The sequence below is a fragment of the Taudactylus pleione genome, unplaced genomic scaffold (genome assembly GCF_031769625.1).
Source record: "Taudactylus pleione unplaced genomic scaffold, aTauple2 ptg000481l, whole genome shotgun sequence".
Lineage (NCBI taxonomy): Eukaryota > Metazoa > Chordata > Amphibia > Anura > Myobatrachidae > Taudactylus > Taudactylus pleione.
The window spans coordinates 1,251,004-1,278,414 of record NW_028284883.1 but is presented as its reverse complement, the minus strand read 5'-3'; the positions used below and the strand labels follow the sequence as shown (position 1 = coordinate 1,278,414).

The following is a 27,411-nucleotide window of genomic DNA, read 5'->3' as shown; positions in this document are numbered from 1 at the left end:
TCAAGTCCCAGACGATGGGGCTCACTCCGGATGTTCGCCTGTCTCTAACCTGGTGTTTGCAGACGCCCGTTCTGGGTGGCGAACTGGGTCCTGTTAACAACGGACGCCAGTCTCCGGTGCTGGGGAGCTGTCACGGGTCCACACTTGTTTCAGGGCAGGTGGACTCGGGCGGTAGCGGAGCTTCCAATAAACATTCTGGAGCTCCATGCGGTGTCAAGAGCTCTCCAGCGGGCACAGCCGGTTCTCCAGGGTCACCCTGTGCAGGTCCCGTTGGACAACGCCACCACGGTGGCCTATTTAAACCAGCAAGGAGGAACCGGGAGAGTGGTCTTTATACCAGGACGTCTTTCGGAGTCTGGTGGAGAAGTGGGGTCTTCCAGAGATAGACCTCATGGCGTCCCGGCACAACAACAAGTTGCCGGTGTACGGGTCTCGAACATGAGACGAAAAGGCGTCTCTGGTGTATGCCCTGTCCGTCTAGTAGATGTTCCAGTTTGCCTACCTTTTCCCTCCGTTTTCCCTTCTTCCGCGGGTATTACGGAAATTCAAATCAAGAAGGAGGTACGCTACTGTTGATAGTTTCCGAGTGGCCCAGACGGCACTGGTTCTCCGACCTCCAGAGTCTGTCAGTAGACGTTCCTCTGAGGTTACCATTACGACCGAATCTGCTGTCATAGGGTCCTTGTCTTCACCCGGACCTGACTCGGTGTGGCTGTTGAAACGGTCATGCTAAGGTCCAGAGGGTTATTCTAGCTCCGTGGTGCAAACCATACTAAGAGCTTGTAAACCTTCCTCGGCAAGAATCTACCATCGTGTGTGGCATACTTTCTTCCGGTGATGTAGACCTAGAGGTTATTCCCTTAGGGAGTTCCGCCTGTCTAGGGTGTTGGCTTTCCTACAGGCTGGACTGGATCATGGGCTTCGCCTGGCTTCTCTGAAAGTGCAGGTGTCTGCCCTGTCAGTCTGGTTTCATCGTAGGATTGCTGCGCTCTCTGATATGCACACCTTTATGTGAGGTGTTCTTCGCATTCAGCCACCTTTTGTTCCACTGGTGGCGCCTTGGAATTGGGCTGTGGTCCTGAGAGTTCTCTAGGGACCGCCGTTTGAACCACTGGACTCAGTGGACTTTAAATGGCTTACAGCTGAAACCATATTCCTTCTGGCCATTGCCTCGGCCAGACGGATGTCGGATTTAGGGGTTCTCTCTTGTAGACCCCCTTTTCTGAATTTTCATAGGAATAGGGCGGTGCTTCGCACTCGTCCAGGATTCCTTCCCGAAGTGGTATCCAGTTTTCACATCAATGAAGAAATTGTTGTGCCGGCTTTCAATTCACCTGGACTTTCAGTGGGTGACGCCACTTGGGATGTTGTGCGGGCATTGAGAATTTATGTTGATCGCACTTCTTCTTTTAGGAAGTCGGACGCCTTGTTTGTCCTCTATGGCTTCCGTAAAAAGGGTTGGCCTGCTTCAAAGTAGACTTTGGCAGGCTGGATTCGTATGGCAATTTCAGAAGCTTATCTTCATGAAGGTCTTCCAGTTCCCTCCTTGGTGAGGGCTCATTCCACTAGGTCTGTGGGTCCTTCGTTTGCAGCTAGACGTGGTGCCTCTGCAGTTCAGATCTGCAAGGCTGCTACGTAGTCTTCTGTCAATACCTTTGTGAGGTATTACGCTTTTGATATCTTTGCCTCTCAGGATGCTTCCTTCGGGCGGCGGATTCTCCTCTCAGCACAGGAGCGTCCCCACCCTTAAAGGATACTGCTTTGGGACATCCCGAAGGTATCCTGTGGATACCCTATGGACCCTGAAGTAGAAAATATGAGATATGGTAAGAACTTACCCTTGTTATCTCTATTTCTACGAAGTCCATAGGGTTCCACAGGACTCCGCCCTGTCGCACCTGTACTGCAGATGGGCTTTATTCTGGTCACCGTTTTTTCCGTCTCCCTATGGTGAGAATGTGATTCTTGTGAGTGTCCAGATTTTTTTCTTCTCTCTCTTTCTTCTCCTCCTCCGGCCTATGGCTTGTGACGTAACTGAGATGCCTTGGCCCGGGGGCGGGGTATAGGAGAGGGACCCAGATGCATCCTGGGAGGCTGAAAACTTTAACTCTGTGGTGCCTGAAGACTGACGTCATCACCTATACCCAAGGTATCCTGTGGAACCCTATGGACTTCTTAGAAATAGAGATAACAAGGGTAAGTTCTTACCATATCTCATATTTTTATCATCTTCTCAAGATACACTAGAAAATTCCATCTGACCATCCGGTTGTATCTGGAAAAGGGTTCCAAACATTATTTATATATATAACAATTCCTCCGAGTTGTCTTCACTTTTCTAAAAAGTTATCTAAGATGTACCAACAACATACTCAAAAATCTTCAACAATTAAAGTGTGAATAATTTAATATTTTGGCAAAGTATCACAATACATAAAAAAGCACTATCTGCCCGTGATAGCTTCCCTGCCTATTAACAAATGTCTGAGGATGACAATAACAGTTGAAAATTAATGGAAAATGCTTTGTTCTGGCAATAAATCAGTTTTTCAATGGCCATTATTTTTAGTGTTTTCTTGGCAAACATTTTTTTTAACCAGTTGAACATAAGGACTTAATCTGGGCATCTCTCTTCTTTTTGGATTGGCAGATAAAGTAAAATATTCCTTCCCAGTCCAGGTTCATGAATATTTATTAGCTGGCTCGTCAAGTTTTTGATCTTATATTGCGTCAATAAATGATTATCTATCATCACGATAAACAGAAACTGAAAGTAATGAGAACAACAAAAATGGCAGTGGTTGTCTCAGTTGAGAAAGACGGTTGTCAAAATAATGTGAATATTTATACACATGCAAACTTATTTTCTATACCATTAGTACAATTATACCATCGAAAGGTTAAAATCAATCAAACCAATTAAAAACTTTCAATCTTTAATACGTCCAGAGTGGTAAGTGGATAATGGAAACTGCTGTGATACAGTAAACAAGAAGTCATAAAAAAGAAAAAACAAAAATTGCAATATTCACCATAATATTCAGTTCACATAGGACCACTCTCTGATTATGACCTCTTTACATTTTGTAGTTATATTATATTATGAATGATTTTAAAGTGCAGCCAATAACCATATTATAATCATGATTTTCATCTTTTGGAGGATGAATTGCTCTATATAGATAGCTACTGTTGTTAAATATTTGCCCTTAGTTGATTTTAATTAATCTTCTTTAATGTCAATTAGCACCAAAACGGGGGGGTTTGTCCTCTGTTTAGGGAAAGAAAATCTGCCTTATTGCCATATTATTTAACCGTACCAACACATGGGCCATTGTTGACACACAATACTTTTTTACAGAAAAAGTCTAAGTTTGAAAACTTACAGAGAGATATTGTAGAGAGTATTACATTTATTCTTCTACATAATTATTTATTGTATCAGGAACAAAACCATAGTCAAATACAGTGTACTGAGATGGGAACAACATTTGCACACTGTTAGCATCTCTAAGATAAGTTTAATGGTCTGTGACCATACTCTAGAGGGTATGTGGTCAGGTGGTGGACAATCACTATGTCATCAGTGAGTATGTCAACTCACAATGCAGCATGTGTAAAGTTATAACACCCACATAGATAAATTGCTCTAAGTAGCATTAACAACAGGATTCAGGCACCTGCATTGTGAGGTCGACATACTTAGTATTGACATCATGCATCTCGACCAACCATAACCAACCCCTTTGGAGGAATACCCAGGCATTCAGACATACTGTACCAGTCTTTTGTATACCTGGGTACCCATGTACAGCACAGTATATCCAGACTACAGCAGTTCGAAAAAGGACATTATTCGCACCACAATTATACAATGCATGGATACTCTGAACAACGCCACTGGCTTTGCAGGTAGCAAAGGTGTGTGACTCAGATGCTAACCTGGGAATTGGTAAAAGGCTGAAGACTGATACGAGTGAGCAGCACTATGCATCCTGCAATGCAGCATTTGCTTAATCCACATCTTTATATCAACTCCATTACAACAAAAATACAAATCCTAAGAACCTATAATTCTACATTCTAAGCCACTTTTGATGCAGCTATAATGTGACACAGATTCTAAATGAAGCTATACTGTAGGTACGAATGTCTGGGAATTGTAACCCATGGCAGAGAGTCTTCTTCTATCTGTACATAAAGGACCTGGCTAATTATTGCTGTCCAATTCAAAAGAAATGTGCAATTTAGTGTAACATTATGATATTTTTATTGAAATTCATTGTCTACAAATATATAATTTTATAATCAATTGTTTCCATATTCCAGAATATTATTTGTCATTAAAATATTTATTTTATGTGGTTTTTGTATTAGCTAAATGCCACAATTGAATTCCAGCTATTTTGTAGTGCTGCTCTTTTCATTTATGAAGCCTATTTATTCTATTTATTGCCTTTGTTATATATAATAGCAGCTTACTGTATATAGTGTAATATTATACCTTATTCATATCACCACCTGGTGTACAATAGGACTGTTTTATAATATATTTAAAAAATTTCTCTTAGCAGTTCAGGTACATTTCAGTAGCACAGACCATGGTAGTATTACTTACTTGTAGTATCCTCTATTTATATAGTGCCAACATATTATGCAGCTTTCTTTACAGAGAATATTTAATTGTGCTCCTATAATGCACCTGTAATGCACCTGTAAATCCATACACACAAACAAGTACAGTATATAAAGTATACGCAAACTGTACAATGCGCTACTAAGTATTATTAGCAATGTAGTAGTAGTGGAATTGTGCTTCGGATAACACTGGGTGGGATTGGTGTTGTGCAACTTCTCTGGCTAGGTAGTAGACAATACACTTGGACAGAGTGCAGAAAGTATTATATGTGTTGCACAGTTGTTTGGTGATGGTGGCTGTTAGTCCACACGTGGTACAGCCTAAACCAGGGAGAGCAACGAATAACATAAGACACAAGGACATAACGGGTGTGCAAACAAGAGTACTGATGCAGCCTGATGTGTTAAGGTATCACTGGACGTTTTAGTGCACCGATCGTTAAGGTGGTATGTACACTGGTGTAAGGTAGCGCTATGCCTCTTTAAAATCGTGGTGGTGATACAGTGTACTTGCGGGCTTCTAGTAGTCACTGTATGGCTGCTGTAATAGGAGAGTCTTAGGGCCATATTCAATTTGAGGTGAAAAGTCTGTTGCTGCACTTTTCACCGTCATTGGAGGTTTTGCCAGCGATAAAGTATTGGGCTCATCCCCGCTATTCCCTCGTATTCAATTTAATTTTGGCGAAAAGGAAATCGGCGAAATGTCTTGTCATTTTTGGGGAAATCAGCCTGACACCCCCAAAAGATGCTCTGACATGGGGGTTCACTATGGGTACCCCCAAATAGCCCTGCTATAGGTATGTGGGGTCTTTAAACGGTCTCAATAGGTGTTGTATAGCATCTTTGGGAAAGTGGTAAAGAATAGCATTTAGCAATTTTTTGGGGGGAAAATAAGGTGTCCTATCAAATTTGGGGTACATGAAAATGGGTATTAGCATATATTACATTTTCATGCAATAAATAATTCATAACATATTGAATAATAGAGCTAAGCATCTACATTATTATACTGTATGTAAGTCTGCATGCCTTTAAACTGAAACCAGAATAATCAGTTCACATAATTTTTTGTTTTCATTTAATATTATTATTATTATTATTATTATTATTATTATTATTTTTTGTTTTTTTGTTTTTAACATTCAAATACAAATCACATTTGCCAGGATGGATTCCCAAAAGTGTCATACAATCGTACATTATTGAGACAGACAGATAGCATTGCTGTGAGTCACAGTACTACTACTTACTGTAGTGTATGTTGTGTTAATTAACACACAATTTAAATATATGTAATTTTTCAATAATAATCAAAGTTCTTTTTGTGTATTCATTTGGTTTGTGGGGGACTATCACCAAAGGTATACTATACGTGGGTATACAGAGACCAAAGATGTGCTGCCTGAGACAATGGAACTATTGGATGTACAGTAGTAGTGATGAAAAGGATTCTTCATGGTGCTTTCTTGGTATTAATAGTGTTGTATGTCCTCCTTCTTGACGTGTGTTGTTGTGAAAATATGATAAAAATATATAGTGCAGACTGTTGAAATTCATGGAAAATATATAAATATAAATAGGAGATACAGTATATGCACCCTACACACGACTAGGCATTGGACAAACTTCACACCATTTCTCTACAATGGTTGCTGGTGCAGTGGAGTTTTCTCAGCTTGTCCAGATGTTTGTGATGCAGACTATAGGATGCTCAGGAGAGGAATGAGACAGCAGCCAACAAAGTTTATAATATTATATCAGAATGGTAATAGTCAAAGCATCAAATAAAGCATATTCCACAACACAACAGAGTTCCTCCAAGGTTAAAAGTGCTGACTTAGTTAAACACTGTGTGAGATAGGGTGAGCTCATTAATAGATTTTAAATTCCTAGTGAGCTCCTATACTGGTCCATGTCATGCTCAGATAAGAGTCATGAACATCAGGCAGGCAACTAGAAGTTAACAGATATGGGAGGCAGTATTATTATTATTATTATTATTATTATTATTATTATTATTGTTATTATTTACAACAGTACTTGCTGAATGATTGACCAGATCATCATCGAGTGTCTTTACAGTATATGTTTTTGTCAAGTTTGTCGTAAACTTGTAGTTACTGTCTTAGTTTTTGCTGACATTCCCATTGGGGGACAATGTCTTCATCATGGCATCCTCATTGGCAAATATTAATGTTTGTCCTTGGTGCTGAATTTTAAAGGATGCAGACTTGTAAGAGGAAACCCCTCATCTTTCAGAACCACACCAACTCCTTTTCTTTAAAATAAAGCCTGCATGCTCCTTATGCAGTGCTCTACAAACCCTTGGAAGACAGCATCTGGAGCACCTCAGAGCACTTGAGGAAGGGAGGGAGGGTGCTGACGGCCAAATCTCTAGAAAGCATTAAATGAGCAGCAGGTAGATTTCATTTTTATTACTTATTTTTTATTTTATTTTAAAAATGTAACAGTCACAACAAAAAAAGTCAATATTTAATTGTACAGATGATGATCCATACATATTCCAACAAGAAAATTTATAAATAATTAGTCATTTGGATTGGATTTGTCTTTGGGCCCTCCACCCAAACTTTTGATTCTGAACCCTGGTTCACTAACCTTAAAAAAAATAATGTTATCACTAACCACGGGTCTGAGAGATCCAACTATTTGGACCCACACTAATCAATGAAAATGTATTCTAATTATTGTACACATGTTTTAGAACTCAAGGGAATTATCCACATAGAGTTAACAGTAAAAAAATCACAGACAGTTGAAACACAACATTGCATGATGAGCCATGTACATAGACATTTCACAGTCTATATACTTGAGCAACGTCTTGCAGTCCTTTGACAAGGGACAAAAATCACATCTTTGGCTAGGTTGCAGTCCTTGGGTAGGTTGTGCTGGAACCAGGTTTACTTGAAGGACACTGTAATAACGCCCGGGTTTCACAAAGTAAAGTTGGTCACTCCAAATGGTGCTCCAACCTCAGAACCATCAGACTGTTAGCTGGTCATTGAAGAAACAGATGCCTGGCCAATACAGTTTTGTTTTGATTGATGTTGTTCTCACTGTAGATCACGTAGACATGTTTTCCTACAGCATTGAGTACACCATAAAATACACATAAAGGCCAACATTTTTTGGCTGTAAGAGGCAATAGATCACAACTGGTCAAATGTGTGCACTCCTCCTTTGGTTGTGTTGTATGTTGTTATATCAGGTTTCTCAGTTGGAGGAGTGATGTATTTTCCAGAGTTCATTGCAGATAGCAAGACAACAAACTTTGGTCACTTTGACAAAAAACTCACCCTGGTTTCATTTCATTCAAAGCAGAATGCATATGTACCAAAACGAAAAATAAATAAGAAAAGATAAAGTGAAACTATTTCCAAATCTGTTACCACACTATCACCAACAAAAACATAGTACAATATTACATATACAATAGTTCACATGCTGTGTGATCACACCAAATGAAGGAATAATGTCAGATGTTCCCCTTAATTAATGAGAATCAAAGACACCCCATCAAAGATTTATCCTTACTGGAACTGAAGAAAAAGGGCTATAGTAGCAATTTGCTTTATTCCATATAAAAAGATGTTCAAACACTAGTAGGTTGAATTTTTACTAGAATTAGAGAAAATTGAAGTATGTAATAGATGGAATCTCTTTCCTTTTCAGATGGAATCTCTTTCCTTTTCTCCTCATAGAAAACTGTCTATTCCTTTTAATCTCCCTCAAAGGCATAAAACACTAATAGAAAAAAATACAGTATAGTAGAATACTGTATTTCTAATAAAAAAAAAACATTCACATAAACAAATATTCTCAAAAGTATGTGAAAGTAATCCATTTGTTAACAAGTTCTGGACACATGTACTAGCTGATTAAAAAATTCTGCTTTCCCGATGATACTGGAAGGGTTGATCACTATTCGAGGAACTTGTCCCACTTGATGTATTTTCAATTAAATAATTTTTCAAAAGTGGTAGATCATAGTGAAATTAAGTAAATGGAATTGGTATGTGTGACCGCCGGACCCAAGTCTGGCGGTTCAAATCCCATGCTGGCAGACCGGCAACAGAAGATCCCGACAGGGTAAGTAAGTTAACTATTTATAACCTTCTCCCCCCCAAAACCTAACCCTCCTTTAGGGGTACTTAACCCTAACCTCCCCCTAGTGCCTAACCCTAACCTCTCCCCATAAGTGCCTAAACTTAACCCCCCATCCCCAAACCCTAAACTTAACCCTCCCAGTGGGCTGCCTAACCCTAACCTCCCCCTGGGGGTGCCTGACCCTAACCCTCCCAGGGGGGATGCCTAACCCTAAGTTTCCCCCGGGAGCTCCTAACCTAATACCTCCTATAATATCCCAGAGTCCTCTTCTTTCTGGTTAGTGAATCTTGGATGCTGCATGCATTCCATTTGGTGGATATGATGTCACATCCTATTGCGGTGTATAACAAAGGAATGTATTATGCGTTCCAGCATGGTTTCCCGAAAGTGATGAATAGAAACTTCCTGCGTATAATGTCTGCATGATCAGTTTGAACAGTGCTGCCATAGGGATATAAACAAAAAGGATAATATAAATAAAACATATTAAACCATAAAAAACACTATTTAGTACAGTATAAAATCCATTTAAATTAAAGCTCTCCATTTAAACCTCTTGGCACTAAATATTTGAATTCATGATCCATTTTAATTTCTGAACAAGCTATTTTTTTGTCTCCAATTATTTGTAACTTACTGAATTCCAAAGAAGTTTACGATTTTATGTTCGGAACAGCTATGGAATCTTAAAATGGGATCTAAAACATTTCTGATATTGGATAAGAGTTCAGACAACCACTTTTTGAGATGCCCCACAGAAAACAAACCACACCTGCATTCCAATACATAGATTACATTTTTGGAGTTACAGATAATATATTGGTTCATAGTATATTTTATATCTTTAACTAAATATTCTTTGAAATGTGTGTTTCTACTCTTTATTATTTTACACATAATACAGTCCCCACACTGATGGAAAACTTGTTCTTATACTCCTCCAAAACATTCTTCACCAATTTGTTTTCTAACAATGAAGCCTTTTTATATATATATGAATGTGGGATATTCTGGTAGAGCCTTCCTTAAGATGTTATATTGCTTTAATATATTCCAATTCCTTTGAATAATTGTTTCTATATTTTTATGGAAGGACCCATACTGGGTAATAAAAGCCTATTTATACTGATTACTGTTACTGTAGGTCAGAACAATTTAGATTTTAACAAATTATGCCTATCAAGTGCTTGGACACTTTCTTTTGCTTTAAAAATTGAATTAGACTATCATTTTTTTTTTAAGAATCTTAATATCTCACATTCATATACAGTATAAAAAGGCTCCATCATTAAAATAAAAACAGATACTGTAGGTTGAAGAGTGTTTTAGAGGAGTAAACAAGAGGAAGTATAAGGCAAAAAGTTTTCCAAAGATGTGGAGACTGTGGGCTGGATTCATTAAGGATTGCAACTTCTAAACCGTATGCAGACAGCCGATTGTTAATACTGCGCATGCATTTACATCAAAGTGTGCAAAGGCACCACTGCGATCGCACTGCAATCATGAAGACCAGGGAGAGCCATCGCAAAGTGATTGACAGGCAGTGAGTATTTGGGGGTGTTGGCGGGGGGTGGTCAGTGAAACACAGGCATGCCTGTCCATAAATTGGCCAGTGTGATTGAATACGCAGTTTGAGTACTTACTGCGTGCAACGAGGTTAGCAATTTCTAAGCTGGGTCAGGGCTGCTGTAATTCTGCCTGAGGTGCCGATGGTACTCAATGTTACCAATGTTTATGGAGGTTTGCAAGGTATTACAGATGTGAGATAGTGATAGTGGGAGGCAGTGGGTATCTCTATGCTGGCAGTGCAACAGCATTGTGATAGCATTCATTAGCATATTTTTGAAGCAGTCCTGCGTGTGATTACGGAGCTATGATCACAATAGTGATCCTTAATGAATCAGGCCATGTAATGTGTATAAAATACTAAAGAGTAGAACTGAAATTTTGAAGAGTTTTCAGTTAATAAAAAGAACTTTACTATAAACCAATGTATTACCTATAACTCCAAAAATGTGATCTATACAGTATACTGGAATGCAGGTGTGGTTGTTTTCTGTGGGACATCTCAATACGCAGTTTTCTGAACATATATATATCTTAAAAAATTTAGATACCAAAACAGTTTATTCCACTTTTAAGATACCCGATAACTGTTTCAACCATGAAATTGCAATTTAATTGGGAATTCAGGAAGTTACTAACAATTGGAGATTCATAAGTCTAGACAAAGAACTAGAAATTAAATGGATCTTCGAATTTAACAGTTTAATGCCAAGAGGTTTAAATGGAGACTTGATATCAAATGGTTTTTAAATTAAATATTTTATGTTTTATTAATATTATCCATTTTATACAGCATCCTGACGGCAACACCATTCAAACTTAACATGTGGACATTATACACAGAAATGTCACATCAAGTGGGATGAGTTCCTCAGATTGTGGTTAATGCTTTCAGTATAATTGGGCAAGTAGAATTATTTTTATCAGCTAGTGCAGGTGCTCAGGACTTGGTAACTACTGTTGAGCCTTTATCCATGGCATCTCTGGAAGGTGTTTCAATGTGGATTGATTATTTTTACATACTTTAGCGAATATTTGTTTTATGAGAATTTTTATTAAAAATACATTATTCTACAGTAGATTTTTTTCTATTTTTTTTCTGCTTTTGGGAGATATTACAAGGAATGAACAGTTTAGGTTTCTACAGATGTGTCCTCATACATTTAGCCTAAATACACCAGGTCCCATGCGACTCAGCTTATGCTGAGTGTCTTTTTAGCCTAAAAATGCATCTTATTTGCAATTGGATGTGACAAACCTCTTCACGAGACTGCACTGATTCATTTTAAATGCTCCATTTTTATATCTGTGTGCGACTAAGGTCTGGATTCAATTAAAGGCGAATAGTAGCGGGCGGCGAAAAGTATTCACTGATGCTATGTTTTCGCTTCATTCGCCTGTTTGTATGCAAAGTTATCGCGTACTTCCACAATGCGCGTTCCTGCATTCAATTGGAAAACAGGTGAAAATGCAGATGTGCGAATGCAGCGAAAGGCGACACTAGCAAAAAGGACAGGATATTTTGGGGAAATCAGTCCGTACACCAAAACATGCCTAACTGACCCTGGAAATCAATAAAGAAGTGTATTAATAGCACTCCTAAAAGTATTTAGGGTTCATAAATTGAGTCAAAGGACTGTTATGTGCACTTTTGCATTAGTGTGGAAAAATGATAGAAATCAATTTATTTTGTGATATATAATTGTTGGAGTAAAATTGGGGGTACATTAGAATGGGTACTAGTATATTTATGTGTAAAAAAATTGCAAATTAAAAAACTTAAAAAAAATACCTGCTGCAGCCCCCTGCCATCCTAAAAACACCTGTTCCGTCCATAAAGCCCCCCCCAAATACCTGACCCAGTACTTTAGACACATGCTCCATCACTTTTTACATTTTTGCACCAAAATTGACTTGACATTTTTAATGGGTATTTCAGTGTTTCTAAACAATTTTTTTGCTTTAATAGTCATTGGTGGTGGAGGGGTGTCCAAAGGGTTCTGAACCAAGTCCCCACTATTTAAGACCAAAATAGAGATTTTTGCACATATTTTCTCCTACCTTTGGGTGGAGAAACTTTTTCGCATGTTTTAGGCAGTGGACTTTCCGCACATGTGCAAACGTTTCGGAATTGAATAGGGCGGTAAGCGGGAATGTGGCGAAAACTTTGCATTCACAAAACTGTATGCTTTTCACCTCTAATTGAATACAGGTCTAAATCTGTATACAAAGCACATCAGGACTTTGAGTGAAATACTTGGGTGGTTAAAGTCTCAGTCCATCATATGTGAGTGGTGTTTCATTGTGTCTACAATGCGAATAAAATGCAATTTTTTTTTAAAAAAGATGGTACGCTTCACCTCTTCACATTTGTGCTATATTTCATATAAACACGAGGGGGGTATATTTACTAAAGGTTGATTTTAATTGATTTTAATCAATTTAAAATTGCTTAAAATCGACCTTTAGTAACTTTACTCCTAGGTGTATGAGGACACATCTGTAGGACAAAACCTAGGATCAAGTATGGTTGACAAAATGTGGTCATTATCTTGCACACCCTTTGGTCATTGCAAAGGGGATGAAGATATTGATCTACTAGGCTAACATACTATGCAGAGTTGCTTGCTTTCATCATATCCTCTTTTAGTTTTTCTAAATGATTTTTGAGTAGTTTACTTAGGGGTATAACTTGTCTCAGGCTGGCAGTGTCTAAACTTAATATTTTGTTACATATTCAAATGGCTTTAGTAGCTTGCATACAACTGGAAGAAGTCTCCATAGTGCTTCAGTAAGGAAACATGTCCCCCTCTCCCTATATCATGGTTAGATGTCTACCTCTTGATGGCTTGCTGCTGTTCCCAAGCATATAAATTGTGGAAATCAACCTTATAAGTACTTTTTGCTTTAGTTGGTGATATGGGAGGTCACATCAATCAATGATCATTTCCTTTGCCAGTAACATTACCACGAGCTGATGTTTTATTTGACATTAAACAAGATTTATGTGATTTGGAGCTGCCACTTTTAAACTTTATTGTTCATACATCAACTTTATTTCCATAAATTAATATTTTAAATTGAAGTTCTATAAGTACTAGTGCCTGTGCTACTATTACTAGGATGATCACCCTGACCCATTGACTGATCCATCACTGAATAATATAATTCAGGTGCAAAGTGTGTGTGTGAGTGGGTGGGGGTTATAATAATCTACAATAAAATTACCTAAACATAAACCCCCAATCAATAGTTCAATGTTTTATGTATATCTGCTGCTGCCATCAAGGTAGGAAGTGGTAGGGGTTTGTTTGCTGATCTATAAACAGTCAATTGAATTAAAATACTGAACCAACACAGAATAGGCTAAAATACATACAGTAATGTCACTTTACTTCAAAATAAACATAAAAGTAGCACATACAGTAAGAACTCTGATACATTCAACAATATATGATGTTTGTGAGCAAATGCATTTTCAGTATACACTATTTTCTATGATTTAGCTTTTAATAGGTATTTGAAAATATTTTTTTCTGTATACAGACACCTCTGATGTACCAAGTTAATATTCTGCAAAATTTCTGTGTAAACATATGTTAGCCAGTTCTTTATAAATATCGGTTACACTTATATCATATACTTAGTGAGTCGTTCAATGTAATCACAAAGGAAAGGTAAAAGTCATAGACTGGAGCTTAGCAGTCTTATAATGGGATAAATACTAAATATCCAATTAATGTGTAAAATAATTGTGGATTTCCAGACACAGGGCAGCTGCATATACCCAATAATGGATAGTGTCATTTCAGTGTAAGTTTGGCAGGGAAGATACTGTATCTCACTCTCTGCTGTTATGAGAGGAGGTCTATGATGTCATGATGTCAATCCCTAAAGTAATTTTAAGCTCTGTATGAGAGCTAAGTTTATCACTCCAGAGGCTCACAGCCTCAATATGCTATCTGTAATTAACTGATGACTGTGCACAGTTAGCATTGGTATTATATTGGACAAGGTAAAGTTCTCACAAAACAGGGCTGTATAAGGGTATTAATCAGTGGGTCCCTCACTGGGACACATAAGCAGAGGGTGCTAATCTTCAAATAAAGTTCCAAAGCCCGCTATCAATCAGCATTGAGGAAAGCAGAGCTTGACTAGTTTCTCCAGTCTAACCACAAGTTTTAGCAAAGGATAGTCTCTGCTGTAAAATGGTGACAATTAAACAGATGAGATGTCTTTTAATAAAAAAATAATACATTTATAAGTTTTACTATAACTTCCATTGTCCAAGCTATTATTTTTTTATTATGTGTTGGATAATCTGTACAATAATATTAGTAAATTTCTCTGTGTGACATTGGTTGATGATCTAAGCTTTAATCAAATGGCTTACTCTTTCTCAGGGTCACCAGTGGACCCCGGCGCATACTTTGCACGAACAGTTTCCAATGTTATCTGCTCAATTGTCTATGGAAGTCGTTTTGATTATAAGGACAAGAGACTCTTAGCCATAATTAACAGCATCAATAGTAACTTCCTAATCATGAGCAGCACATGGGGGACGGTAGGTATACAAACATTTGATTATTTAAATTAAAAAATCCTAAAATACAGAGTATGTAGATATACAAAACAAGAACCCTGTTGTCTATGGTTATTCAGATACTCAAGCAAAGAGGAAGGGTCCCTTTCACCATAAGATCACAAGACTGTTGGGGCTTCTTAACTCCTGATCACTGCCAAAAAATCCCATAGGAGGTAAAGGTCTTCAGACTCACATTCGCCACAGATCTAAGGTAGTCCACCTCTGCTCTTAACCCCAGCCAAAACTGTCCTCAGGGACCAAAGCTTTAGCATGTGAATAGTTAAAGAAGGTAGCTACCATGTACAGAATCCACACCAACCTGTCCTAGACTTATAGTGCAATATCCTATAACATTTTTACCCAATGTCAAAACATGAGGACTTGGGTTTATAGAACCTTGGTCATTCTAATGCCCAAGATAATCTTTATATGTCCCCTGCACCATCTGACCCATTACAGTGTAATAATAAGCACAGATACTACAGGAATTCTTCATTAAAAGTCTAAAAAATTAGTTAAGGTCTTTCTATCTGCATGTTAAAAGAAAAGTATCAAAAACAAAAATTACACAAGAGTGCATTCTTCACACCCTTTCCAAAATGAAATTTTACCTAAACTACTTGGCTCCCATGAAGCCAAATGAGCTCAGGCCTCATTTGTAACAAGACTTAGGTGGGACCCATTATTTTCAAAAAATCCTCAGTAGATTCTCACTGTTATCACTGTGAATATTATTTGGTGGAACCAAATAATATTCACTTCAACTGCTTTTTTCAAGGGAAACATTAAATAAAAAAGGGACACACACATGAGGACATTTAAATATAAAAATAATAATAAATATTGTACCATGTATATACAGCACCAGTTTTTTTGGTTTAAAGAGATAAAACTTCACCAAATGTTTCTGTATTAAATCAAGATGTAAACAATATGAAAGATAATAAAATGCAATAATAAATAGTTTGATAATAATAAGACCAGAACATCATAATATTAAGGATGTAAGATACATTAATAAATCAAAACTATTTAGCTTTAAAACATATCCTCAAGTTTAAATGGTTTGGTATATTATATCTACAGTGACCGTGATGATATTCACAATTTTAATATTAGAATGTCCGACAACATGGTCATAATGTTGGCAAACCATTTCTGAGGTATCCCTAACCTGAATTCCTAACCCTACCACTATCCTAACCTCTAAACCTAAGCCTAACCCTAATGCTAATGTCAATATGTTCACTAAGTCGGCATGTGATATGTTGAAATGTTGTTCATGATGACATTTTCTAGATGTCAACATGTTAGATGTCAACATTTTATACATTTTATACATGTTGACATTCTGGTATCGATATTATGTCAACATAGTGAACAAATACAACCTGACTGCTTACCGGTTTAAATTGTATTACACATTTGTAAGTATCAGGTACACTTAGATTCTTTATTAATTATTGTATAATACAATCAAATATACTCTAAAAATTATTTGAATTAATTAAAACTATAATTAAACAATATAATATTACTAATTTTAGACATGATATTTTTTATCTCAGTAACTATAATTCAACATATAATTTACTATTAGGAAGGAAAATGGTCTTTTCGGGCATTTTTTTTTTTAGCAGTCTTGGCAATATCAGCAGAGTATCATGTATATTTAATAGCACTACATATTAATGTACATAAATATACTGCACTATACAATACAACGTAGCAGAGTATAATGAGGTCTGGCCAGCATACTGGTATATACCAAAAGGAAGAGGATGAAGTAAATATTCATGTAGTAAATATTCATGTTGTTAGGATAAGTCATTTAAAGTCAATATATAATAATATATATACTTTATTTTATTTCTCCTCAGCTATACAACATGTTTCCAGGCATCATGGATTATCTTCCAGGTCTACACAGGAAAATAAAGAAAAACTTTCAAGATATTTTTGAAATCTCAGCAGAAATGATCAAGTATCATGAGAAAACACTGGATCCGGAAAATCCTCGTGATTATATTGACTGTTTCCTCATCAAGATCAAGGAGGTAAAAATAGCCATGTGCTAGAACTAGGACCAACCTCAGAACTATTTAGACATAAATGCAAAGATTTTGTGGAAGGGGAGGATAGATAGGACAAGCTACTAAAATGAGAGAGGTCTTAGAGAAATGAAGGCTTTTATTGCTGGGAATTAATTTGATATACCAAGTAGAGATGTGTGGTTTGGTTCTTTAGAAATCCAAACCTACTCGAATTTTGTGAATCCGGACAGATCCAAGTCGCAGTTCTAATCTCCTGAGAAAATCCAGATAAATCCAAAGCGCAGTTCTGATGTTCCAGTGGTTTGGAATTCAGATTTTAAAACAAAATTTTGGGGTTTGGACTGCAAATCTTTTTATCATTTTTGTTAAAAAAAATCCAGATCCAATAACAAAACCAAAACAGTTGAGGGTGGCTTTGCAAAACCAACATCAAAATAAGAAGATGAATCCAGATTCAAAACCAAAACCAAAACATGGGGGTCAGCAAACATATCTAATATTAAGTAAGGGTGCTGAGAGAACACAAGATAAGGAAAATCATATTTATCACCTGCTGGTTCACTCTTTGTTTTTATCTTGCCAGGTTCATCAATGAGACACTCACTTTATTGTGGTCCAAAAATAACATGGATTACTGGGCTGGTTATATGGTTAAATCTAGTATTATTATAATCAATATGAGAATGTGGCCAAGAAATAAAAGTCTGACCAGAAGAGATAGTGATGTCAAGATTAAGGGAGCATGGGACAAAATAAATAAAAATGAAGGCAAACTTTTGACTAATTTTTAAATTGAATCTAAGACATACTTCCCATGGATTTCCATTCCAATTTGAAAGCTATTTTCAATATGTGATAAGACTGTGAGAGATTGTTTGAAGTTACTGTATATTATATTTTATTATGTGCATATCTACAACAAGGATCTTTACATATAACAAAATGTTCTACTCCTATAGTAATAGTGCAATTAAATTATTTCTGCACTTTACCTGTAAGAAATACATAAAACCTGCTTGTAAGGTTACATCTGTTTCTATAATGATGTAATGCTGCCACATATTCAGGAAATGGATGACCCAGACTCTGCATTTTACTACGAAAGTTTGAAGAGAACCATTCAAAATCTGCTCTTTGGGGGAACAGAGACAGTAAGCACAACTCTCAGATATGGCATCCTGGTCCTCATGAAGCACCCAGAAGTTGCAGGTAACACACACACACACATATATATATATATATATATATATATATATATACACACATTTACACACACATGTGTATATACTCTACTACAAGATGGAGAAGTTTTCATGAAAATCGGTCTAGTAGTTTCTGCACCAACTTGGAGCAAACATACAGACACAATGTTCTTATAATATTAGTATAGATCAGTGGCTCCCAAACTGTGCGCTGCAGCACCCTGGAGTGCCTCGGGACACCTGCAAGGGTACATCAGGTTGGTGGTCCAGCACCAGATCAAATTATTAATGGTCAATGTAATGTAAATATGTGGAGAAACAGAAGTGAAAACCTGTCCACCACCACACAACTGAACCTAAGGACGACAGGTAAGTACAATTTACTTCACTTAACTACTTTACAATTTTTTTTCTGAATTTCTCAATAACAAAATTTTGGCTTCGGAGGTGCTGTGAAAAGGATGCTGATACACTGAGGGTCGTGATTCAAAAAAGTTTGGGAACCACTGGTATACAGTAGATTGACAATTTCACAGGCATTTTTGTAAAAGAATATTAGTCAGATAAGTGCTAAAACGCTTCATCCTACTTACTGTACATCTCCAGTTAGACATCCCTTCTCTAGATTTTTCTTGCTGAAACTATACAGGTTCCAGAGTAATAAAAAGCAAAGTTTTTCAAATTTAGAACCAGATGCTGTGTTGAGCTTCCTCAGTTTTTTTCTAAAAGTTTAGGATATTTCAAGACAATTTGTAAGCATAAAGTTAGAATATATTACATAGATATCATGTTTATTCATTCATGTCTCCAACTCTCTCCACCCTACTGCAGAGAGAATGCAGGAGGAAATTGATCAAGTTGTGGGGAGAGATCGAAGTCCAACGATAGCAGACAGGAACAAGATGCCATATACCGATGCAACTATCCATGAGCTCATGCGATTTTGTGATGTTTTACCTATTGGTCTTCCTCGTAGAACATCAAAAGATGCAGTTTTTAGAGGATTCTCCATTCCAAAGGTCAGTGAGCCCCATATATGTTATTTATAACCCATAATGTATTTGGAAAGGGAATCTTAGTGCACTATCCAATGAAAATAACAACTGAAATGTCTCCTTTGATTACAAGACATAATCTCTAATGTTACGTGCTCAATCAATCTCACAAAAACTGGCAACTTCTAAAAATATTTCCGTGATTGTCCATGTCCCAAATAACTTGATCTGCTCTAATATGGAACCTAGATGATCAAAACACTCTTCTCCACTTTCTAGTGAAACTGTTGTTGGATGATTAGCTGTGCATATAGCAAAATATAAGGAAAGAAAACTATTTCTGGTCAACTTGTATGATGTTCTAAATTGCAATAAATAAAAATATTTAAAAGCTTTAACACCAAGAAATCAACATAAAATACTTGTGTTCAATCTCTGACTAAACTTATGCATCTTTTAGGGTACTCACGTCACCCCGCTGCTGCACTCTGTCCATTATGATCCAAATAGTTATGTGGAACCCAACAAGTTCAACCCAAACAATTTTCTGGATGACAAAGGTCTTTTTAAAAAGAATGACGCACACATGCCTTTTGCTGCAGGTAAGACGGATATTGATCTAATTGTTACTGTATCCTGTGAAATGAAACAATTTTAAAATGTAATGGACTCCTACAGACCATTACACCATTTTGTTTTGCACCATATGCCGCGAGAGTCCAGGATATTTCATGAGCTGTGTACTCTTTCCTCAATTTTGCTACTTTTTCCTCAAATTGCATCTTAGTTCACATTTAATAATGTGTACTTAGGGTATATTTAATAAAGTGTGAGTTTTTAGAAGAGACGTTATTGCCAATAACAACCAATCAGATTCTACTTATAATTTTTTTAGCAGCTTTTGGGCTTTGGGAAAAGATGGTTAAGGGTTCCTGGGCTTCTTGATGGTGTGTGAAGGCGAGCTCCATCTATTAGGCCTAATTCGGGTCTTTAGGGTCTCTGGCCTAAGAGTATGCCAATTAGTACTTGCTCCTCTGTATGTGAAAAAATAAAGCTGTCAGGCCGGACATCTGGGGGATATTTACTAAGGTGCGGGTTTTTAGAAGTGGAGATGTTGCCCATAGCAACCAATCAGATTCTACTTAACATTTATCTAGCACCTTCTAGAAAATAATAGCTAGTATCTGATTGGTTGCTATGGGCAACATCTCTACTTCTAAAAACCCTGCACCTTAGTAAATATACCTCCCAGTCTCTCACTGTCTGGTGAAAAGGACTGCAGAGTCTCTGAGAGAGAAACCCTGCTATTTGGTACAAGTGAGATATAAACTTAAACTTCCAATGTTCATTTTAGTTGACAGTCAGGAAAGACCTATGTTTAGTTAGTGCTAGAGAGGCAAGGTGCTTATTTTGACGTTTTATTTTATTTCTCTGGCTGAGGACATAAGCAGACTTAAACAAAAGAATTGTCCTATATTCACATCATAAATGTCAACATGTTAAAAATGTATTTGATTTATTGGAGAGTATCCTTCAATCATATAAAATGTGAATTATACTATTATTTACCTTTTCTCAAGGAATGATGTTAGTGGCTTTCATATAATTAGCCACATATTATTCCTTATTAGAATTACTTTTTGTTCACGGGGATACTCCACTTAGATATGTTGATGAGTTCTGCTTCGATAGATATATTGTTTAAACTTATTACCACCTAAATAATAGTGGCTTGATTTCCTGTATTGAGTTTTCAAAATATTCACATATGCAACGTACTACGCAGTTTCTAAAAATCCCACTTATATTATGGGTAAGCTTACTATACTATCCCTTTAAACCAGGACAACCACGAATTACACAGGATCTTTGGTTGTTTAAAATCAGGTGAAATGTAGGCTTGAAGTCAGGCAGCCACAGAACCTGTATAATTTACGAGTGTCCCAATTTAAAGGTATAGGGTCTGATTCAGCAATTATCGCAACTGCAATTATGCATGCAATCAGCCAACTGTTGTGTTCTGCAGATGCGTATGCATCGCAGTGCTAGAACCAGCCACTGTGATCAGCACTGCAAACATGGTGACTACGCAGACCCATCGCAGAGTGATTGACAGGGAATACCATTTCGGGGACATGACGGGGGGTGGTAGGCGAAACGCAAGAGTGCCAGTACATATGATCGCCGTTGCAGGGGCATGCATAAATTAGCCACTGCGATGCCATACACAGCTTTGGCTTTCACAGTGTGTGATGAGGTTCGCAATTCCTGAGTAAGGTCAGAGCTTGTGCATGTGTGCATGAGGCTGCGATTGTATTTCATGTTACCGAAGCTTTCGCAGTCTTGCTAAACACTATAGATGTGTGTAAGGTAAGGTGGGCGTCCTTATGTAGTGCTGCACAGCGATCGCAATGGATTATCATATCATCGCAGTGAGACTGCGTGTGCAATAGCAGTTGCGATCCTTACTGAACCAAGCCCATAGTATAGTAAGCCTCATTAGGTGTATAGATTAGGTCTGGTCAAAGTCTCTGTGTAGACGATTTATGTTATACAAAGACTTGATATGTTATTTGTTTCTATATATTTGGTTAAAAGATACATTTCCATGGCATTTATTAATTAGCCACAAGTTCTGCCAAGCACTATGTTTTTCCAGAACCAGGCACTTATGTTAAGTTTAATGGAATTTAATTGGCCAAAAATTGTCCTGTCTATTTAACATGTAGATGATCACCATCTCATAATACTTAGGGTGTAATGGTTAGAATGACTGCCTCACAGCACTGAGGTCGTGGGTTCGATTCCCACTATGGCCCTGTGTGGAGTTTGTATATTCTCCCTGTGCTTGCGTAGGTTTCCACCATGTGCTCCGGTTTCCTCCCACACTCCAAAAATATAATGGTAGGTTACTTGGCTCAATTCAAAAATTAACCCTAGTGTGTATGTGTGTGAGCATGTGGTAGGGAACATAGATTGTAAGCTCCACTGGGGCAGGGACAGATGTGAATGGCCAAATATTCTCTGTAAAAGCGCTGCGGAATATGTGCGCGCTATATAAATAACTGGTAATAACTAAATAAATAATAATACTGCAAATAAATGTTTCATCTTCTCAAATGAATCACAATGCCTGGCACAGCCTCCAAGTTGATATCACTCATGGTGAAATGAATGAAGATGATACAGCATCCATGAGTTACCTGCTGCCGCTCAATACAGTCTCCAAGTGGATTCCCAAAGTGGCTCCTTACTTAGTGGCTCCTTACAGAGTGGTGGGACAAAAGGTAACAAATCCCTAATGCATTTCTCTGTCACCTGATGGCTTCCTCAGAGAGTAATAGTGGGCACTTGTAGGCTGTGCCAGGCGGCAATGGGCAGTCATTGGATGCTATATAATTTCCACTCTCCTTGTTGTCAGTGAGTTATACTACACAGCAGTGTTCTGCAAAGGACTGGAGTTTATATGATCAGCAGAAAAGCAAGCACTCACACCATTATAAAGGAGAGATCAGCTTGGTAAATCTACTAGAACTCTGCACTAATATTTAAATACACCTACTCTATAATCACAGCTGTAAGTTCACTAATGACAGTGTTAGATTCAATACAGCTAATGGAGTTGGGACTGCTATAAAGATATAAAGGAGTTTACATCATTATTATAAAGTGAAGATTACTACTACTAATATAAGTGAGAACAAAGAGGATTGGGACTAATTATGAAATTGAGACATCAGTATTGTTTATTAAAGTGCATATACATTCATGGGTTTTTATGTCTATTTTCAATAAATAACTAATTTATTATGTGTGTTCCTTGTAAATTTATTAGCGGTCCCTCAGATATAATTTATCTTATCTCGTAACCATTGCAGGCAAAGGAATAAGTTTGTGGACTTTAACAATTTTATTGGCAAAGGCAGAAACGCTCATGCCTACACACTATACTATTAATCTGGCCAATCACCGATTATTGGCAAATCAGACCAATAATTGTATAGTGTGTACCTAGCTTGTGTTTAGGTGATTATAACAATTATTGTATTTCTTGTACTTCTTTAGAATGTTAGAAGGTGTTACTATTGATTTTATTGTCCAATAGTTAAAAAATCTGGAAAATTGATTTTCAATACAAATAAACATTTTTTTAACATAAAGAAGTTTAATTAGCAATTTACAGATGGAACAATCCTATTAAAGATATAGCAATAAATTGTATAGTAATTACACATTTTACTGCAAGCCATGCTGTATATACAGTAAATGCCCAAAGAGATACTAATTTGGCACATTCTAGTGCATTTAGTGACACTGACAACTGACGTATACCTCTTTTCCACCAAAACCCAGGTCTGAACTGGGTTTTCTGATATGGTTCCGACCCAGGTCAGACTCTGGGTTATTCTCAGGTCAGCCCCATTCACACTTAACCTGGGTCTGCCCTAATAAACTTGTGAGGTCATAAAAAGTGGGAGGTGACTGCTCCACAACCACCAATCACCTCATTTTAGGCATGACCCAGGTCGGATAACCATCCTGGGTCCATCCCTGGTAGCTACCTGGGTTGGATTGCCGGGTCACTTGAGCTGAGTTATTTTTCATAGATCCTTTTACACTGAGCTGCGACCCGGGTAGACCCAGCAATAACCCAGGTTTTTGCTCTGGTGTAAAAGGGGTATTACAGAACAACTCCAGATGTCATAAGGCATGTTTCACAGTACATAAGTATAATTGTTTTTCTCTGACCAGGGAAGCGGATATGTATTGGAGAAAGCCTGGCCCGGATGGAGCTCTTTCTTTTCTTCACATCTCTGTTTCAAAATTTCAACTTCAAACCAGAGATTGGAAAGTATGAGATAGATGTCAAACCAACGGGAAGTGGCTTGGGGAGTGTACCTACTCAGTACAAGTGCTGTATTTTGCCTCGCTAGTGTTCTGGTGTCTTTGAATTCAAGTCTGAAACTATGATTTCATCTAATCCAAAATCTTTGATGAGAATAAACAGTCTTTTCTGCTTTTCAAAGCCACTATATTTTAAAACAGAACTTTCAGTTTAGTTCTATGTTATTTTATTATTATATCACTGCTTAGATTTCTGTTCATATTCACTGTAGAGGGTTCAGAGGGACCCCCAAATAATTATATATTGAGAATATACACCTTAATTCAATTACACTACATCTACCTGTATACTAAACGTCTCTCTAAGAGGTATGCCTACAGGAGTAATCAAATAACAAAGTAAATAATTACATCATTATAACAGAAGGTGTACTGAAGCTCCCTTTGCTGGAGATAGCCATGTTCAGGTCTGACACTGAAGACATACTATCTGTGTTGCTCTCCTGAAGCACAGACATATCCTGGGCTTTGAAAAGAGCATAGTAAAAACCAGGGACGTTCAAGAGAGGAGGGGGCCCATGCGCAGTCTCCAACACAGGCCCCTCCTCTCCATGCAGTGACTGGAAGTACACTGAGAGCAGCGCGTCCAGCACCACACTGATAGACTTTGGGCACTAGATTGTGCCCAGAGTCTATAGCACATGCGTAGGTCACCAAAGAAAATGGCAGTGGTGGCCATTTTCTCTGTACTGTGCATGCACAAAATAACGATAAAATGACCGTGGCAGCCATTTTCCAGGTGTTTTTACAGTGCTGACACTGGTGCCGACGTGTGACTTCGGATAGGTAAGTAAAATATGGGTGCAAGGTGTGCGGTGCGCGGCCCATGTGCAACGCACACCCTGCACCCATTATAAATACGCCTCTAGTAAAAAACCCACGGAATGGCTTTGTCTTTTGACCTCACTACTTTTATGCCCATACCGAAATTAAGCAACAAATAATAATAAAGAAAAAATAAATTCAAATTCGTCTTTTTCGCACAACGATGCAACTAGATAGTGCAAGCAGCTTTTGTTGATTAAAATTATATGCAGCATGCCTGTGTTCTGTGAGCGACTGCGGGTGTATCTGCATGTGAAATAATACATTACAATGTTACAGTGCTTGTGCTATTTAGATGCGTCGTTTTGCGAATAAGATGCATTTGAAGGTAAAAAGACGCATAAAAAGACGCTCGGCACTACCGAGTCACACTGAGCTCCCACATTTATGTGTGGCGCTACTTGCAGCACACGGAGGACAGATGCATGTGGGCACATCTATATACTTATGAACTGGTGTGGGCCTAGAACAGAGGTGCAGAGCCTAACATTTTGGACATTTCTTTGGCATTAAGCAGGGACCTCTGCGTAGAGGTTTGGGATTCACTGTGCCTGATACGCAGGTTGCAGCCCCCTAACTGGGTTCATAGTGTATGGGCTGGTGGTATCTGGAGAAAGTAAAGACAGGTAGTAAATTGGTTGTTGTGAAGTTTTCTGTAGAGAAGACCTCTAGGCATGGTTCAGAACCAGAAAGGCACTGCGATACCAGGAGATAGGCGGAAGGAAGTCAGGAGGAAGCTTAAGTCAGAACCAGAAAGTCATAAGAAGCATTACCAAAGAAGCAGGCAAGAACAGTCAACAAACAGGTGAGATCAGGATACAGGTAAGAACAGAAGCATCTCAGGGAGAACAGATGCTGGAGTACTGGTGTGAACCTAATACTCTGGCACTGAATAGTTCCCAATACCTTCCTTATATAAGGAAGAAATTTTATATTGGTGCCAATGTGACATCACATTGCGTTTGTGCTAGAAAGGAGCATTGTGCACATAACTATGGGATGCAAATGCCACCAGGGAAGAGAGATGGAGCCTGCTCACACAACAGCTAGGGAGAGGTGCATGTTAGTGTAGATAGCTTTGTATGTTAGTATAAGAATTTTCCATTGGTCTAGCTTTTGTCCCAGGCGTTGCATGGTTTTTCTTTTGAGATTCTGCTCTCTAGACCAGATGCAGAGTTGGACGCTGCTGTGTCTGTTGGCGGAATCACAGCAACGATACGATAATATGCAAATGCTAGTTTCAACTTTCCCCTTGCGTACTAGTGAGCTTCTAAATTTGCAAGTACTGAAATGCCCAATTTCTATGTCACTGCATGCTGTAACACTGCCAATGATTATTGACATGCCACCATCTGCAAATTATTGGTGGCACCATCGACACTTGCACAAGCCCTATAGCACGTGCTGTTTCCCCACCTAAACATAGCTGATGTGGAAGAAGCTGTGTGTCTGAGATCGAAAGCGCTTTCACTGACACTGCCTTCATACATTCATGAGACTGATTTCTTAGTGTTTACTATAGTCCACCTCCCAGTCACCACCCATCTTTTTGCTGCTCAATTTCTGATACGTTCTGACCTGATTGAAATAGCAGCTTTGGGCATACAATCAGGGTAACACATGCACCATTTGAGTTTTATGAAATTATTTGCACATGCCTACTAGCAAATAATCGCTTAACTACATGAACATCGGCACTGCATGTGGTTTGTGTCCTACTTAGAATTAGGCCCTCTGTGTTTTCTTTTATTCCCCCTCTTCTCTGGTGTCTCTCTCTTCTCTGTGCATCTCTATATCTTTCTCCACTTCCTTTTCTCCTTGCTTTTGTATGTTGCTATTTTAACAGTAGTTAGTAAAATACAGACAACCAATGCAGAGACTGATAAAGTGGAGCAACAGTACAAAAATGTTTTGTTTTTGTTTTTCTGGAAAAATAGTCCAGCTGCAGTATACAAAATAGATTGTAGGGGTCAAAGTCTGTTTAGGAGAAGACTATTGCATTTGTCCATGTGGGAGATAATGAGTGTAAGAGTTTTGCAATGCCTTATATTAGTTAATTAAGTGTTCTGGAAATGTTTCTTAGATTGATGTAACATGATTTGGATATAGTTTGAGCAAAGGACAATTCTGAGCAAGGACAACACCTAGGCCATCAGCTGGAATGGTAGGGTTTATTGTCAATATGGCAACTAACCCTTAGTTCAACAGAAATAGAGATACTAGGGATATAACTTCTGTTGACTGGTAAAAATATTATTCATTCTTCTTTTGAAAGATTGAGTTTCAAATTCAATTTGGGTATTATTTCCATAGAGATTATACTGTACTAAGTTCTGAAGGAGCTTATTTATTAAGAGTGGTGGAATATATATAAAAAAGCAGAAGACCTAGGGCTGAGCCCAGTGGTACTTCGCCTGACATAGGAAGCAAAGAGGAGTAGAACTTTGTTAATTAGAGAACCAGAGAAAGGCAGTGAGTGTAGACAAGCATTCAAATAAGAAAAAGAGTAA

The 27,411-nt window shown here is 37.8% G+C and overlaps 1 protein-coding gene across 1 annotated transcript in view; it reads left to right on the top strand.

Annotated features, from left to right (window-relative positions):
- Positions 1-24,195, top strand: part of LOC148502830 (cytochrome P450 2F3-like) — a 49,953-nt gene extending 25,758 nt beyond the window's left edge. Inside the window, exons 5-10 of the mRNA XM_088449324.1 lie at positions 14,739-14,899; positions 16,801-16,977; positions 18,042-18,183; positions 19,008-19,195; positions 19,632-19,773; positions 23,924-24,195. Coding sequence (XP_088305450.1) covers positions 14,739-14,899; positions 16,801-16,977; positions 18,042-18,183; positions 19,008-19,195; positions 19,632-19,773; positions 23,924-24,105 — 992 coding nt within the window. The 3' untranslated portion in view covers positions 24,106-24,195. The remainder of the gene's footprint in view (positions 1-14,738; positions 14,900-16,800; positions 16,978-18,041; positions 18,184-19,007; positions 19,196-19,631; positions 19,774-23,923) is intronic.
- The last annotated feature ends 3,216 nt before the right edge of the window (positions 24,196-27,411 follow it).